The sequence below is a fragment of the Astyanax mexicanus genome, chromosome 2 (assembly GCF_023375975.1).
Source record: "Astyanax mexicanus isolate ESR-SI-001 chromosome 2, AstMex3_surface, whole genome shotgun sequence".
NCBI classification, from domain to species: Eukaryota; Metazoa; Chordata; class Actinopteri; order Characiformes; family Acestrorhamphidae; genus Astyanax; species Astyanax mexicanus.
In genome coordinates, this window is record NC_064409.1 from 36,890,570 (window position 1) to 36,908,341 (window position 17,772).

General features: G+C 38.2%; 1 protein-coding gene across 8 annotated transcripts in view; it reads left to right on the forward strand.

Annotated features, from left to right (window-relative positions):
• anks1b (ankyrin repeat and sterile alpha motif domain containing 1B) overlaps positions 1–17,772 on the forward strand; it is a 441,679-nt gene that overhangs the window by 277,226 nt on the left and 146,681 nt on the right. For all 8 annotated transcript variants that reach the window (XM_049474291.1, XM_049474289.1, XM_049474290.1 and 5 more), the window contains one exon: positions 11,083–11,768. In XM_049474291.1, the coding sequence (XP_049330248.1) occupies positions 11,083–11,768 (686 nt within the window). The remainder of the gene's footprint in view (positions 1–11,082; positions 11,769–17,772) is intronic.

Here is a 17,772-nt window from a genome sequence, read left to right on the forward strand (position 1 = left end):
TACTGATAAACCATTTTTACAATTTAAATATAAAAAAAAAATTAAGAGGACAAAGTTGTGTCTACGTATGCATAGTTGTGTCTGTAAAATGACTAAATTAATTTTGTTGTGTTTATTTGTATCTATATTTAATATCTAATGTTTTGGAGTAATTTAAGTTGCTTAGTGAAACTTGTTTGCTTTGTGGGCATGTCTGTTAATTACCAGTGTTGGCAACCTGATTGACCAGCAATAATGTTTAGCCAGCTAAACTTTGCCACTATGATTGGGAGATCGCTGGTTTGAATGCCGGTCATGCCTGAGACAGAACAATTGGGCTTGTTCTCTCTGGGTGGGTAGATGGCGCTCTCTCCCCACATCACTCCTAAGGGTGATGATTCTCAGCACAAGGCATCTGTGAGCTGATGTATCAGAACCGAGTCGCTGTGCTTTCCTCCGTGTGCGCTGTGATGATGATAATCAGCAATGATGCATCAGCAGCAGTTCAAAAAGAACCGGTTAGTGACTTCACATGTATCGGAGGAGGCATGTGCTAGTCTATACCCTATTGGTGTTGAAGCATTGCTAGTGATATAGGTATATACAGCTGACTAGCAGCTGAATGGGTGGGGAAATTAAAAGTCTTTATTTTGAGGAAATACAGATGAAGGTGTAAACTGTAGAAAAAGAGAAAGAGGTCTGGCTGAACCACATGGCAACATCTTGTCTTAGTCTTAGTTTCAGCAGTAAAAAGATTAGAGACTGACAGGTGAAGTGCAGTAATAATAGAACATAAAAAAGTAGCTTTTCTGGGCCTTACAGAAGTAAAAAAAAAAGGGTTATTATAAAACCTATGTCTGGTAGTGTACGTTTCTTTTCTTTAGAGACTGCACCATGACAAGAGCATTATGTACCACATCTAGGCCTTTTAAATATCTCTAAATTAATCAACGTTCTATGGTGTGTAATTTTGGTGTGTAAGAGTGACTTAGTGTAAAGTTACCTTTTGCTATTTCAGTAGGTTGTTAATGGAGAAAAGTCAGTATTTGATTTATGTGCTGGTCTCTCTGGCCTACGCTGAATGTTTATAGATCAGTAATGATTTTTTTATTCACATGTGGTTGAGCAGGATCAATCTTCCAATCGCATTTCTCCTTAGAGCATCTGTGTAATTTGTACACAAGATGCATTGGGGTTTGTTTTCCAGATATCAATAATGTTTTTGTTTTTTTATGCTCATCTGTTGTGGCCCACATTTGGTGAGTCTGGCTGTGTCAACCCAGCAACAGGTCTACATTTTGTGAACCCGATTTCTGGCAAGTTTTATCCAGATGTGGGTAGTTGTTCTGGACCAAATTGGGGCTGGAAAAATTGACCTTTCCTTCATGTTAAATGTGACAAATGTCAGGCATCTTATAGGCCAAAAGTGTTCCAAATCAGGACCATTCCATGTGCATGAGCCACATTTGACCTTGAATGATGGCGTTAACTCAAGGTGAGTCTGGTTGACTCTGCTCAGCCACAGGTCCACCTTGTCTTAGCCAGACATCTAGGTCAAATTGGAATGGGATAAATATCAATCACCAAATGGGAAATATACAGCTCTGGAAAAAAAATAAGAGACCACTTTAAAATGATGAGTTTCTTTGTTTTTACCAAATTGAAAACCTCTGGAATATAATCAAGAGGAAGACGGGTGATCGCAAGCCATCAAACCAAGCTGAACTGCTTGAATTTTTGCAGCAGGAGTGGCATAAAATTATCCAAAAGCAGTGTGTAAGACTGGTGGAGGAGAACATGCCAATATGCATAAAAAACTGTGATTAAAACCAGGGTCATTTCACCAAATATTGATACAAATATTGATTTTTTAAAACTTTATGAATATGAATGAATATTATTTTCTTTGTATTATTTAAGGTCTGAAAGCTCTGCATCTTTTTTGTTATTTTAACCATTTCTCATTTTCTACAAATAAATGCTCTAAATGACCATATTTTATGTGGAATTTGGGAGAAACGTTTTCCGTAGTTTACAGAATAAAACAATAATGTTCATTTTACTCAAACATTTACCTATAAATAGCAAAATCAGAGAAACTGATTCAGAAACTGTAGTGCTTTCTTCATGTTTTCTAGAGCTGTATATAATAGATCAGCACTCACAGCTCGGTTCATGATATTTGGTCAACATCAGGCCCACAGAACACTTGCTGTAACCCAAGTCCAGCCTGGCTCATGACATTTTGTCACCGTCTGGCCCCCAAAACACTTTCCAGTGCCAAAAAGTGTCTGCAATCTTGCTAATGTCCTGTAAAGTAACAGTAAGTGGGCCATCGTCATTACTTTCCAAGTATACTCTTCTGAGTTGTGGCATTTTCAGCTGAGTGGGGAACAGTGTTACCTGTGAAAGCTTTGCTGACGTGGTGGAGTGTCTGCTCTGTTCCTCAACCTGTTGTTTTGACTGGGATTGGACTGACCTTTTGCTAATGTTGTGACAGCTCATGCTGCTCAGACTGGTAGCCCAACAGTTGGCTTTTATTTCATTTCAGCCTTTGTGTTGAGAGGGACAGACACAAGCAACTAGCAAACTGGTAGCTACAAAACTAATGTAGATAACAGTATTGTAAAGCTATTTAAAACAGGTACAAATGCATATAACATAGAATAAAACATCATTTTATTGTTACACATTGGTTGATAAATGCATGTAATAAAGTATCAGAAACTACACTGAAAATAAATAATTGTTAGTAAATATAACGTAATTAAATCTGTTATATGAACAACAAAAAAAATGTGTTTCTACCTTTACATGAATATATATATAGTTTTTAATTACTCCACATTTGTTCAAAATACAAAAGACATTGTGTATGTTTTCCTTGATATAATTTATTTATATTTATATTAAATAAATAAAAAATATATATTTTTTAAAAGGACAAATTAAACACTTAAGTTGAGTTAACTCAGCTTTTTAAGGCAGCAGTGTACAAGAGAAAATTAAGTTGACAATACTTAAATTTCCCATGTCGTGTCAATGGACTCTTTTAAGTTGAAAAATATGTTAGCCCTACTGGAGAAAATTAAGTTGTTACTATTTGAAAAAGTAAGTTAGCACTACTGGAGAAAATTAAGTAGTAAATACAATGACTACTCTTGTTTGATCTACCTAATTATCTGATGCAAAAAGTTGACATGATTTTTTTAAGTAGATCAAGCACACCATTTTTTTCAGTGTACATTACTTGAGTACTTGAGATTACTTTACCTCCCAGTGCAGATAGAGGTAGGCGTGTGACTTAAATGACTTAAATATGCAGTCTGCCTGATACTAAATGCCCTATTTTATTTCATTAATTGGTAGCTACATTAGCCTCATATCCACAACATAGATATAACATATAATACTAAACAAGCAAGCTCCAGACACCAAACCAAAGTCCTGGTTGACTGACTGCACAGTATTTAAAGCTTCTGAGTCTGTGCTTCTTTCTAGTTAGGTTCTAGTTATTTGTCTCCTCAGGATCTCCAAAAATGTATATCACAGTATTTTTATTCTTTTTATTATATATTTATTTATATATTTTTATTTTTATTTATTTATTTTTATTTATTTTTTATTTTTTTGCAAGACTGGGCTTTTATATATGTTTGTGACTTATAATATAAATCAATAAGGCCTTAAATAAAGGCATTGATTACTATTGGGTTCACTTTGTTCCACGAAATTAAACAATATGTAAATGAATCAGACTGCATTATCAGAAAAACAGCTGAAGAACGTAAACAAAAGAGATACACCAGCAAATTTAGCATGGCTTCTTTTTTAAAACTAATATTTTAAATAGTTCTATAAACACTATAAATTGACCTAAAACACAAAATGTTTAAGTATTCAAAGAAAACATTTCTTAAAAGGTCTATTGAACAAGTGTACAAGTTTAATATCAATTTACACTTTGTTATAATTAAACCCATTAGAGGCATTACAGTATTTAAATCAGCCATAATTCCCTTCTTTCTCTAGTTAAAAAATACATTCAGTTTAGTGTGCATTAACATTATACTTTAAGCTAGAGTATTACTATACAGAAAGGGTGTCTTTTCTGAGTGAATAATTGCTGTTTGCTGTTGTTTTTTTATTTTACTTTGATAAAAACGCTAATACATTGAGGAACAGCAGCAGGAGCTCCACAGATAAAGGTCTGTTCTCATTTCTCTTCAGGTAGGACACCGCTAGATGAGTGTTTGATGGCAAAAAAAGGGACAAATTCAATGTATCAAAATGTGTTCTGTTGGGCTTTAACACAAAGTTAAAAATGAGTAAGCACAAAACAGATGTAATATGTGAAAAGACGACTTACTGAGGCATCTACACTTTGGCTAGAACTAGTTGTTGGAAAGTTTTCTTTCATTCTTTTTGTAGATTAGGACTTCTCTTTTCTTTGTAGGACAATGTTTGTTGTTTAAGGGACAAATGGAGGTCAGCCGTAACTAAAATCTGCAGTGTACAGGCAGGAGAAATGAAACGATATCAGTTTACAAGCCAACTTATCAGTGGCAGCGTCTTTTAGTGGGCTAATTAAAGTCAAGCACGGCTGACCCGATTATGAACATTCATGGTCCAGCTGTGATCAGTGAGAAAATTGCATTAATTAGATTTTTTTTTGTGCTAAACGTCTTCATTAACACTGACCTTGAACCAATAAACTTCTTACTGTAGATGGAGGTTTAAATACAGAGTTACTGTAAGGTGGACAATCTTTTAGTTCTTCTAGTCAGCTTAAATGACGTACTATCACTACTGTGGAATGGAGGTAGATTCACCAAGCACCCCTCCATCTCTTCCCTTATCTCCCTCTGTTCTTTTTTCTCTGGTGTAATTTGGGTGTAATATGATTGATATCATCAGGTAACACCTCTTTGGTAGTATATATGCTGGAGCACAGCAGTAATGCTGGGAGGCAGTGTGGGGACGGAGTGTTGATGCACATTTATCTGTCTACATGTGTGATAGAGGTTTGATAGGACTTTCTAGGCTTCCCTGCCTCTCCACTCTCATCCGGACTGACAGGCAGAGTTCACTCCAGCTCACACAGCAAGCACTACAACACTCACCATATGCTTAACGAGCTGTACTCCCATACGCCTTCATGTCCTCACACTCGTGTCGAGTCATATAGGAACACTGAGAGGAAACATTCTGTCAAATGAATCTGCTGTGTCTGATAGAGTAGGATAGGATAGTGTAGAGTAAATATAGTTAAGTTTATTTTAAGTACTATCTACAAGAATAATCTAGTACAGTCTAGTTACACATAAATATTCAGGGGTTGGACAATAAAACTGAAATACCTGGTTTTAGACCACAATAATTTATTATCCTGACGGACAGTTCTGGTGGAAACAGGAGAGCTGAGGTTTCAGACAGCTTCCTCTTGCATCCACAGTTAATCCTGTTGGATGTGGTTGGTCCTTCTTGGTGGTATGCTGACATTACCCTGGATACCGTGGCTCTTGATACATCACAAAGACTTGCTGTCTTGGTCACAGATGCGCCAGCAAGACGTGCACCAAACATTTTTTGTTGACGATTTTTACCCCATGTTCAACGGTTTAAATTACTAGAAACAATTATCTATATATATCTATATTTGGCACGATTTTTGTTAAGTGTTTAGTGTGTTTTAGTCCTGTACAAAATTGCAAAGCATTTGTAATTTTATTACCATTGTAATATCCAAGCAAACTTTGTCCGACAATCTCCATTTTCAAGAAACTACTACTTTGGGACTTTTATGTTGAAACCAATTCAAAGACCGGAAGTTGCATCATTTACCAGTTTGCCAAGAACCCATGGAAGCAGCACGCAAGTTTTCTAACTCTCTCTGATATTTTGAATATATTTATATTTTTTGTTTGTTTGTATTTTTGTGTTCTTGAGTGTAGCAAGTAAGACTTAGTAACATGCTTGAATATCTAATTAAATTATAGATTTGTCCTTATCTTGTTAATTTTACTATGTTATTTTTTTAGATAAGTAAACGAAAGTGCATTACTTTATTGGTGCAAAACAATAAAACATTTTTAAGTTGTTATAAAACATGTTGTAAAGTTTGTTACATCAAATCTGTGTTTTTTTATTAACACCTACAGATATTAATACTACAATAAATAAAATATTTGGCAGGTAGGCATTACTAAAGAGTTTTAAAATGACTACTACTACATTACTGTTAAATAAATAATAAAAGCAATGGAAAAATATGGTGCTACATTGTTGTAGTAAAATCTACTAAGATACACTGAGTAAAATCCAATTGAGTACATAAATTTGTTGTTAAATACACTGAGAAAAATGAGTAAATATTACTTAAATATATGCTCTGTTAATTTTTTTTTTATATCCTACTCCATATTTTTTTTCAGTGTACAGCATACATACACTGAGTTGCAGGCAGATATGGATCATGATCTCATAAGGCCCCGGGGCCGAAGCGTTTTGCGGCTCCCATCTCCGCATTTAGATCTGAAGAATTACTGCAATAAACAATGTGTTTATTTATATGCGGTGGAAAAATCAATATAAACACCATTACATTAACATGCGTCAGGCTATTATTTGCAGCACATTTATATTTCTGCACTTTTTTGTTGACAGAAGCTTTATTTATCGTATAATTAATTATTCAAGGGCTCTTTGTTCATTTTCTTTTCTGCATCTCTTACATGCATCTGCTTTGAACAATGTCTCCAAGATGTTTTGTTTGCTTGTTTGTTTATTTAGTATTTTAGTATTACACTATGTAATAGATACTGTGTTAGCTGTGATAGAAAATCACTGATTCTTCAATAAACAGTCTCTTCTTCAGAGAAACATTTTGCAGGGATTTCTATAATCATCTGTTCAATACCAAAAATATTCATGAATAATGCTTTTTAAATGATTAAAACAAACAATTTGCCTAGGAAGGTCCTATTGGCTGAACGGAGCTTTACCACATTGTTTAATTTCCCATGAATCCATTTTATCATCTTATGTCGACCTTACACCAAGCGATTTTGAAGCAATTTCACTGTCGCAGACAAATTTCCAGTATTGGGATAAAATCATCTTGAGACTTGGCTCATGCAAAAAGTGATGTGAACAGAGTCAACAACCAATAGGAAAGCTACAGGAAGCCGCAAGGCAAGGACCTTGGACACAGTACATTCTGCACACTCTGCGGTGTCTTGTCTTTTTTTATTTTCGGTTTTTTTTTATTTTTTTGTGAACAAATCACTGCACACACAAAGGCAGCTGTGGCAAAAGGTGCTTCTGTTTCTGCTTCATTGTTAAACACCTTTTCTGCCTGTTAATCTCAGAGAGAATAGTGACCCTGCAAGATCTCCAGTCTATGCAAAGTATTAGCCTGTGATTTTAGTGTATTAAAATTATTTTCAGAGACTTTTCAGAGTCGTCTAGTGTATGATTAGCATTAGGCGTTTCATGTTGTCAAGAACAGTGACGTGCAGACGCTATGGCCTAATGTGCTTGGGCAACTGCCCTTTTGCCGCCCTTGGCTGATATTGCCCTTCTGATGGAGGGGAAAAATAATATAGGCAAATATGATTTCATATTTCAACAAGATTTTCTTTATAATTCGTAATTTTGATTGAAGTTTTTCGTAAAACAAAGTTTTCAGAGTCAGTCATTCAGATTCAGACACCTCGAGAGAGGCAAAAGGGAGGGGCGCGGGCGTAGCGGGGGACACGCAGCACGCTTCACAAGAAAAGGAAAAAAAAGCAGTGCACACGACCGGGCGGCGCTTCAGACCCGTTGAAGATGCCGTGGGAGTAGAGCGACTGCCCTGAAGGTGAGCTTGAAATGTAGCCTTCACAGTATTACAAGATATGATCACAATCAACTTCTCTAAAATCCGATGTCGTCGAGTTTAGGACGTTTAGTTATCCTAAATAATCTGACAGTGCCTACTGTTCCACGTTTAGGTAGCAAAAAAAACCCGTCAGCCAGTTAGCTTGCAGTCAACGTTTTACATGGCTCAGGTTGTTTTGTGGGAGGCTAACCAAACTAAGTTACATGCAGCTGATAACGTTTCATTTTATCAAGCAAGACGAATGACGGACATAAAGCACTATTCGAATTTTTCATGCAGAATAATGCAGAATGCAGAAAATTCGAAATGCCCACGGAAAAGAGACGAATTCAGGAGAGAGAGACTTTTTTTTTTTTTTTTTTTTGGTGGTGCCCGGTGCCCTTTCTTCAGGTTAGAGCAACTGCCCTTCAAGATTCCTGTGCACGTCCCTGATCAAGAGCCTCTGTAAGTTATATCATTAACACAAGAGGAAAACTCCAGTGTGCCGAAGTAAATGCTGCTTTGAGGTAATCAGAATTTGGAATTAAAATTTATGTAAAATATGTAAAAAAATCTTACCCTACAAAATTCCGACATCAGACATACAGTATTTCACAGAAATGTGTGATAGTGGTGTGGCAGTGTGCCACGGCTGCTTTTTACACAGTGTATTTTATGTATGAAGCTGTATACTTTAGTTTTACCAAGCTTTAAAACGAGACATCCTGCATGTTTGCTCACTTCTGTAAGTACAGTAGCATTATGATATACAGTATCTTCTGATACCTGTTTCTATTGGCTGAGGAAAAAAAAAAGTGATTTGTTTAGAATCTATCATTATCTTTATCATATTAAGTAAGCTCACACTTGTGAGATTCCCTCAAAAAAAAAAAACAACACGCTGCAGATGGCTCCTGTAACAACATATCACATTGCATCACACACACACACACACACACACACACAGCATTAGCAGCTCCACCTCACATTACAGCAGTGGTGTGTTTAGTGTAGCAGTGGATCAAATCTTGTTCTCGAGTCCCGAGCTGAGATTAAATCAGGATTTCAGAGGTGAAAGAGGCCTGTTTTTGTCACTGGTGTCGACAGTGTAGAAACAATGCTGCTTAATTTATGAGGTAGTAGTGCGCTGTTCTCAGCACTGTAATGATGAAAATGTTTCTGTCTCACTTCCTTAATTAAGTCAATTAATTATATGCCTGCATTCTTTCTTCTTACACGTTTTCCAGTAAAGACGAAAGGAAAAGTAAAGCTTTTAAATGAACAAAACGAGCTCCTCCACACGGCTTACATCAAGAACCCCTGTGGTGCTGATTTAACTTGGAGCTCGGAGCGGGAGCCTCCAGATATCTACTTATTTAAGATACTGGTTGTAGAGACAGCACAGCATATCTTAAAAAAAAATGAATTGGTTTATATGATTCAATGATTCAGAAGCATTTTAATGAGGAATTGTACATTGTGAATGTTGTACATTGGGGGCAGAGTGGCTTAGTGGTTAGCACATTCGAGTCCCTATCTGGGTGGAGTTTTCATGTTCTCCTTGTGTGTGTGTGTGTGTGTGTGTGTGTTGTGTGTGTGTATAAGCCCGTATATGGACGGTGCAGTCCTGCAGGTAGATGGACGGTTGTTTCCGGTTGAGAGTATGCTGTGCAGGATTGGCTGCCGCTTCCCATCGGTGTGTGTGGATGAGTGCTAGGTGTAAATGTGTGTAAAACGTGATCACATAATGTTCTAGGGTGTCTAGAAAGGCACTATATATATATGTATAACGTCATTCGTTCATTTATTCATTCATACATACATGTCATAATGTAGTAAGTAAGCCAGTAAGTAAAGTGTAAGACTGGTGGAGGAGAACATGCCAAGATGCATGAAAACTGTGATTAAAAGCCAGGGTTATTCCAACAAATATTTCTGAAGATTTCTGAACTCTTAAAACTTAAAAGGATAGGAACTTGTTTCTTTGCATTATTTAATTTTTTGGTTATTTGAGCCATTTCTTATTTTCTGCAAATAAATGCTCTAAATGCTCTAAATTTTTATTTGGAATTTGGAAGAAATTTTGTCCGTAGTTTGTAGAATACAACAACAATGTTATTTTTACTCAAACATAAACCTATGAATAGTAAAATCATCTTAATGAAGACTTCTATCTACATGTTTTACATGCTATTAAAAATGAAACATACTTCAATCAATATAGCATAACTCTATCGCTATTTTCTGTGTCTGTGTATTACTTGTATTACTCTTTCTTGTCATAAAATAACTGTAATAAAACAATATCCTCAGTGTTTAATTATTTGCTAAGAGTCTGCAGCCTGGTTTTTGTTTGTGTTTCATACAGTTTTTTTGTTTGCTCTTGCCTTGTCGGCGAATATTTGCGGTGTTGATTAAGCCGCATTATCAATATAGCGGTGAACACGTTCGCGAATAGCCAGCCGACCCGTGATCAAAGCCGTGTTATCATCTCTTTTTGCTTCCGTGCGCATTCTACCGCTTTGGCTGGCGAGCGTCAGATCTCTGCGAGGTGTCGTTGGCGAGCTGGGAGCGTGATTAATTTGATCTGTATAATGCTGATTAATAAGCACTTCTGATGTGCTCTTGGGAACGGCGTGTAGCTGCTGGTAATGACGGGGACTAAAACTGTAATTAGAGGTAGAGCTGCACCACAGCGGACGTATGGATGTGTTCTGCTTGTGATGACTGACTGAAGCGGTCAACCTTCTGAGAGAGATGGAGGCTTGTTGCTTGCGTCACTCCTTTATCTTTCGGAGGGCCTGCAGACACAGACGCTTTTAAGGGCTCTGTAGTGAACGTTGTGGGTGCGGGGCTGCATGTGTGTCTCGCTGAAAGACGCTTGTCCTCGGGGGATGTTGGAAGATGAACACACACACACACTTGCACACACACAAACACACACAGTATTCTCTTACTTCATCAGACTCGCACATTCCCTCTGGGCCTGAGGCTTCCATTTGGTTTTTTAACCAGTTTAAAGGTCTTTTTGAATGGGTAGACATGCATGTACACACACAATCACATACACACTCATTGGTGTAGCACCTCCTTTGAGGTACTATCTATTAACAGTCATATGTAATGATGACCCTAATGTGTGGATATGCCTGCATTTTATTATGTGTATCTGTGTGTGTGTGTGTGTGTGACCTAAAACTAAATCTCTTAAAAACTCCTGTTCCTCTTTTTTTTTTTTTTAGATGAGGTGTCAGAGCAAAAGGAGTGTGCGCTGAGGGACGAGCGCAGGGACGAGCGCAGGGACAGCCACGTCCCCGAGCAGTTTGCCGGCCTGCTGCACGGCTCCTCTCCGGCCTGCGAGTCTCCAGACAACCCCTACCAGCTCTACGGCAGAGTCCGCAAACTCTGCGCCCCAGAACCTCCCCAGCGACACGGCAACCTACTCCGAGCTCCCGAACCCGTCGTTCTCCCTTTCCCCCGGCCCACCACAGCCGCCACTCCTGCCACCCAGCAATCTCCACCCAAAGAGGAGCAGAAGGAGCCCAAACCCCAGGTGGTCTACCGCACAATCTTCCACACGCGAGTCAACCAAAGCCCTCCACCCGTCCATTCCGACGCAGAGCCGGCGAGGAACGGCGAGCTTTCCGGCAGCATTACCCCGTCCAGCCCCGTGGCCGGCAGTGGCAGCAGCACTGCAGGCTACGAGGAGAGAGCCTGCACCTTGGGCAGGATGCGCTCCGTCCCTCGCAACGTTCTGGACCTTCAGCTGTCCAAAAACTTCTCCAAATCCGACTCCAACCTAGTAGCCGTGTCGCCCATCGAGGAGGAGCAGTGGAGCTCCCGGAGTCAGAGTCAGAACAGCCCAGGGAAAGGAGGCAGCCCCACCAGACTGGAGCGAACGCCCTCCTTCACAGCGGAGTGGGAGGAGGTAATAACACCTTAATTACACTCTAATTAACCTAATGATCTCCGTTTGACTTTCTATTCACCGTTCTATTATCTGACCTAAGTGGGTTAACCCCTAGAGGTCTTCAGTCAGTTGTTGAATAGAACTGCATGACTGGATGGTTGGATAATTATGTAGTGAAATACATGTACAATTGATTTTCATTCTATGTCGGCCTATAGGTTCAGGTCTAATCCTTCTCTCAATTCTGCTCATTTATTTTGATAAAAAGGGGAAAAAAACAGGGCAAAATTTGAACAAATGGCATTGGTTTTATGGCAGTGTTTTTTGCTGTTGGATACAAATAATAATAATATAGTATCACCCTTTCAGCTTATAAACACAAATACTCTCTCAGTTTCCCAAAAGGCTTGGATGATGGGCGTTTGATTACAAGGAGTCCAATGAGCATCCAATGAGCGTGTACATGGATGAATGGATGGATGGATGGATGGATGGATGGATGGATGAATGAATGAATGGATGGATGGATGGATGGATGGATGAATGGATGGATGGATGATTGGATGGATGGATGGATGGATGGATGGATGGATGGATGAATGGATGGATGGATGGATGAATGGATGGATGAATGGATAAATGGATGGATGGATGGATGGATGGACTGCACATAGTGTAGTGATTGTGATGGTAAAACAGTTATGCTATACATGGTTAATTTAGATATTGTTTGTGTGTTACACAGTCAACAATTACATTGTAAACGAATACTGAAGTCATCCAGACTAAAAAGAAACAGATAATGAATCATGTAGTAACTTAAAAGTGTTAAACAAACTCTAGTATTTAGGTATTTAGGGGCTCTTATCTGGGGGTGCTGTTAACTTGTGGTTTCTGAGGCTGGTAACTTTGATGAATTTTGGTTTTCCTTTACTGTTGTGGTCCTGATGAGAGCTGGTTTCATCATAACATTTTTGATGGTCTTTGCGACTGCACTTGAAGATACTTTCAAAGTTTCTGAATTTTTCAGTCCAACCGTTTGTTTGGTACTGTATCTTGTCCATCAAAAGAAAACTTCTGTCCTGTTATGATTACAGTAGTTGGCTATTTTTAGCTTAGCAGTGACACTGGGTTAAATGTTATTGAATGAGTGGAATATCAGGAATAGCAGTATTACTGGTTAGTACACACTGTGTTTACTAAGTGAGCACTTTATTTGATATATCTTGTTGAACAGTTAGAGGTGTTGGGTGTCCTCTAGCCCTTTATCAGAGGTCAGTTTTGGTCCAAAGAAGCACCATTGTATGATTATTATTCTATGCTGGATTTTCCACCTCTAGCAGGAAGATTTGGGTATAATGTTTGGTCAGCGGTGGTCCTGACCTGAGGTGGGTCATTTCCTCTCATGGGTGGGGTAAAGAGGGCTGTTCTGCCTTTGAACACAAATATAAACATAGTATGGGGTCAAAGTTTACAATTCACACACAGGAAAGGAACAGTTAACCCTCTGAGGCACAGAGGTTATTATTATTAGCTGACACTGATGTTATTTGAAGGTTGAAAATATTTGCCAAACGAAAATATATTTTTTACATTTTTGAGCACATAATTAAACTGCTCTCTCTAATAACTAATAACTGTGTAGTTACACATTAACAATGCATGTATTATCAAGGTTGGTGAAGTGTACATTGTTACAGATTAATTAAAATGTTTATGAAGGTCAGTTAGCATAGCATAGCATGATGTTTTCTCTATCTTCCCGTGATGAAATTTGAATAATGATTTTTACTCATCTAAAACAACCACAGCCCTAATTACACACAGGGGTTGGACAATGAAACTGAACTGTCATTTTAGTGTGGGAGGTTTCATGGCTAAATTGGAGCAGCCTGGTGGCCAATCTTCATTAATTGCACATTGCAGCAGTAAGAGCAGAGTGTGAAGGTTCAATTAGCAGGGTAAGAGCACAGTTCTGCTCAAAATATTGCAATGCACACAACATTATGGGTGACATACCAGAGTTCAAAAGAGGACTAATTGTTGGTGCACGTCTTGCTGGCGCATCTGTGATCAAGACAGAAAGTCTTTGTGATGTATCAAGAGCCACGGTATCCAGGGTAATGTCAGCATACCACCAAGAAGGACCAACCACATCCAACAGGATTAACTGTGGACGCAAGAGGAAGCTGTCTGAAAGGGATGTTCGGGTGCTAACCAGGATTGTATCCAAAAAACATAAAACCACGGCTGCCCAAATCACAGCAGAATTCAATATGCACCTCAAGTCTCCTGTTTCCACCAGAACTGTCCTTCGGGACAATAAATTATTGTGGTCTAAAACCAGGTGTTTCAGTTTCATTGTCCATCCCCTGTACCAGACAAGAGCTGCTTGAGAAATATACATTTATTCACAACTTATTCCACACACACTATTACATACACTGACAGAAATCACAAAAAGTGCATAACCTGGTTAACTGTAATAAAGCTGTATCAATGCTACTTTAGCAGTAATTATATTGTTATTACTTTGTTTGTTAATGTGTAACTACATAGTTATTATCAGTTAGAGACAATATTTATATATAGAGTTAGAATTTCATTTTTGCACAATTTAAAAAAATCACAAATGCAAATAACATAACATACTGAGCAGGTCGAGGCAAAAAACTTTTATGGGCTTAAAGCCTCCACCTTAAAAATATAAAGATTTCTCAATATTATAACGAACATAACTTCAACAAAAGAATATCAAATTACATCAATACAACACAAAAGCAAAAACATACAAGAAAAAACAGTTACAACACATTTATCAAATGTATTTTAGAATGTCTTTTTTTGTCAAATGATTAAAATCATTCCACAATAGAGAAAGTACTTCAAAATAAGCTTTTTCTCTGCATCAAAATCTGGTTTAGTTTATTGGTTTATAATTTATCTTGATCAGTAAATCTGACATTTTAAATCACATTCTCTGTGCGTGCCTAAACAGGTAAAAAAAATGTCAGAACAACATTCATAGAGCAAATAAAAGGATCAAAAGTTCTTCCTGGTATGCCATGACATTTGCACATATCAGTTTTCTTACGTCTGCGACTTTTCCTCCCTGCAGATTTGATTTGTATATAGATACATTTTAATGTCACTCCTCAAGCAAGTCTAATGAAACCTTATTAAACTAAAAACGTGGTGCCGTCCCTTTTTGCATTGATAATCTTCAGCCTGATTAACGTGGCATCTTTTTAACCAAAGCAACGCAGCGTGCAGAGTCAACAAGCACTAAATTATGGGGAAGAAAGTGTTTGAATAATGAATCCTTAATTATGCAAGGAGTAATGCTCTTTTATCAAGCAAGATCCAGATAAGCAGGGAGGCTGTGATGAAACAGAATTTCATGTGTGCGCTGACTGAGAAATAGAAATGAGCTACTACAGATTTTATTTGTGAGGCTGGTCTTCAGGTTTTGTGCAGCTCAGTCCAGCACAACCCAGAACTCTTCTGTGAGTCAGTCTCTAAATAGATATTTACTGCCTGAGCATGCCCTAGCCCCTGGCCAAAACATATTGATCGCTCTAGCATTGATCACTTGGAAAGGTGTGTGTCAGAGGAGACAAAGAGCGATGTGATCTGATACTGTCAGATGAGTGTAGGAACCAGAGAACATGTAAAGAGCCACAGTGAAATGTAAAGACTTTGGTCTGTCATCAACTATCAGCAAGTAATCCAGCTCAGAAAAAAAAAAAAAACTATCAGAGGTTTCTCATAGACTCTGGATCACTTTTATAGGACCTGGTCATGATCAAGAAGAGAACATTTTACACACCACTCAAACAATGTACGACTGTAGCATCTGCTGTATAGTTTGTTTAACTACACTTTTCCTACTACACGCAAGTCAAAGTTGACATTGACACACATGCAATTACATAACCTGTAATATATAAAATATAATAAAGCTGCACAAATGCGTACTTTACTAGTAGTTACATTGTTATCATATGGACGCAATAAGTTATGTGTAACTACATTGTTTTTTTTAAAGACACTTATCATAAAGTGGGGCCAAATGCAAGTGTTTGGATGAAGTGATTAGTCATGAATCATTTATTCCGAGCAATGATTCATTTGTTTTAGATCAACGTACAGTGTTTCCTTAAGGATTTATGTTAGCAGTATTAATAGCACTTTACTTTACTGTACAAGATGGCGGAGTTATCGTAAATATATCTACAGCAGGAGGGCTCCCTATAGCCACAGAGCCATGTAAAGGCACATCAGAGGCTTTGGTCTGTCGTCAACTATCAGCAAGTAATCCAGCTCAGAAAAAAAAAAAAAAAAAATTCAGAGGCCTTCTAATAGACACAATGTTTCAGGCTTCCCAGTCTTTATGATCAATCCCTGCTGATTTACAGGGACTCTTATCAGCGTAATGCAGCGTGCGAAAGGATGCAGAGATTGTTGGGGTCTCTGGTGGGTGGAAAATATTAATATGTTATATGTATTAATATATTTCATTGGAAAAGTTTGCTACTCAGTAGACAATTTTATGAAGCTCAATTGAACATTTATATTTATTAATATACATTTATGTTTATTACTTTATAGAAAATAAAGCTTCTATAAAACCATTTTCCATTTATTAAAACAATTTCATTGAATGACGCAGGAAGGCGCCTTTGTAACGCCCTCATGCAACCAGTTGGAGGGGGACAGTGCATTTATGTCCATTGACATGATGGAGCAGTGTAAATGCAGCCTAAGACTTTGGTCTCTCATTAACTAACAGCAAGTAATGCAGCTCAGAAAAACAAAACAAAACAAAAAAACATTCAGAGGACTTCTTAAAGACTGCAAATCACTTTGATACGTGTGTGTCAGATGAGTACAGGGACCTGGTCATGATCAAGAAGAGAACATTTTACACACCACATACAACTGTAGCACCTTGTACATTGTTTGTTTAGGGCCCAAAAAAGGAAAAGGAAAATGAAAACAAAGAAAAAAAAAAAAGGAAACCAAATGAAATTCAGAAGATTGTTTTTTTCTGTCATGACATATTAGATGCTTTTAGCAGCAAGACTCTCCCCCTTTCTCAGATGACATGCCATGTGTTAGGCCCAATTCCAGCTGTCAGGTATCTTACAGTGATGTCTCAATTTGGAATATAATGGAGTGGAATGTGATTGGTCAGTTGGGAACTCTCGCTCCAAGAAATCACTTGAGTGACAGCGCTAATAGCGGCCATCTGTTTTGGGTTATGCCTGTGCGGTTCCTTGACTTTCTCGTATGAAATGACAAGCGCGTGTTCAGAATGTTCAGAATGTGGCTGCTGCTGGAGCAGTGGGACAGTCGAGGCACAAAGCAGCTTGAGATGCTCATTGCTATCTTATACCCCACCTTGCACCTGCATTGTTTAAAAAGCATCAGTGCTTGCGAATATATCTACACCGATGGACGTGTTGGTCTGGAAGTGAGTTGTGGTGATGTCAATTTCTGGCATATTGCTATCTTGGCAATGGAAAACACAGGTGCACCACTGACTGAAAAACATCCTTGGCAGACATCAACAGTCAGATTATCATTGCTATCTTGGCACTGAATTGTCAACACAGGTGCACTCTAATGCATGTACACCCTTGCTTGTTATGCACACATGGACACACAGCAGTGCACAAACCCATAGCGTGTGCCATAGCATTGGCAGCTATACAAACTTTCAAATCAACAATCAAGCTGAACACGCTGAGAAGAGTTGGACACGTCCAGGTAGCTGCACCCCTGAAATAGCAATGCACCAAAGTCATAGGAATGGAAAGTGACATGCTGATTGGTTTATTGCATGTTATGCCCAAAGCACACCCAAGATTAATTAGGAGAATTAGTACTTGCCTTTTGCACATCTCGAGTTGTGCGAGGTGTACTTTTCCCGTCGTTATGATAGCAAAGACACACTGACACCCCTAAATCAAGCTGCATCAACATTACATGGTTGACAGCAAAAATAGAGCCCATTGCC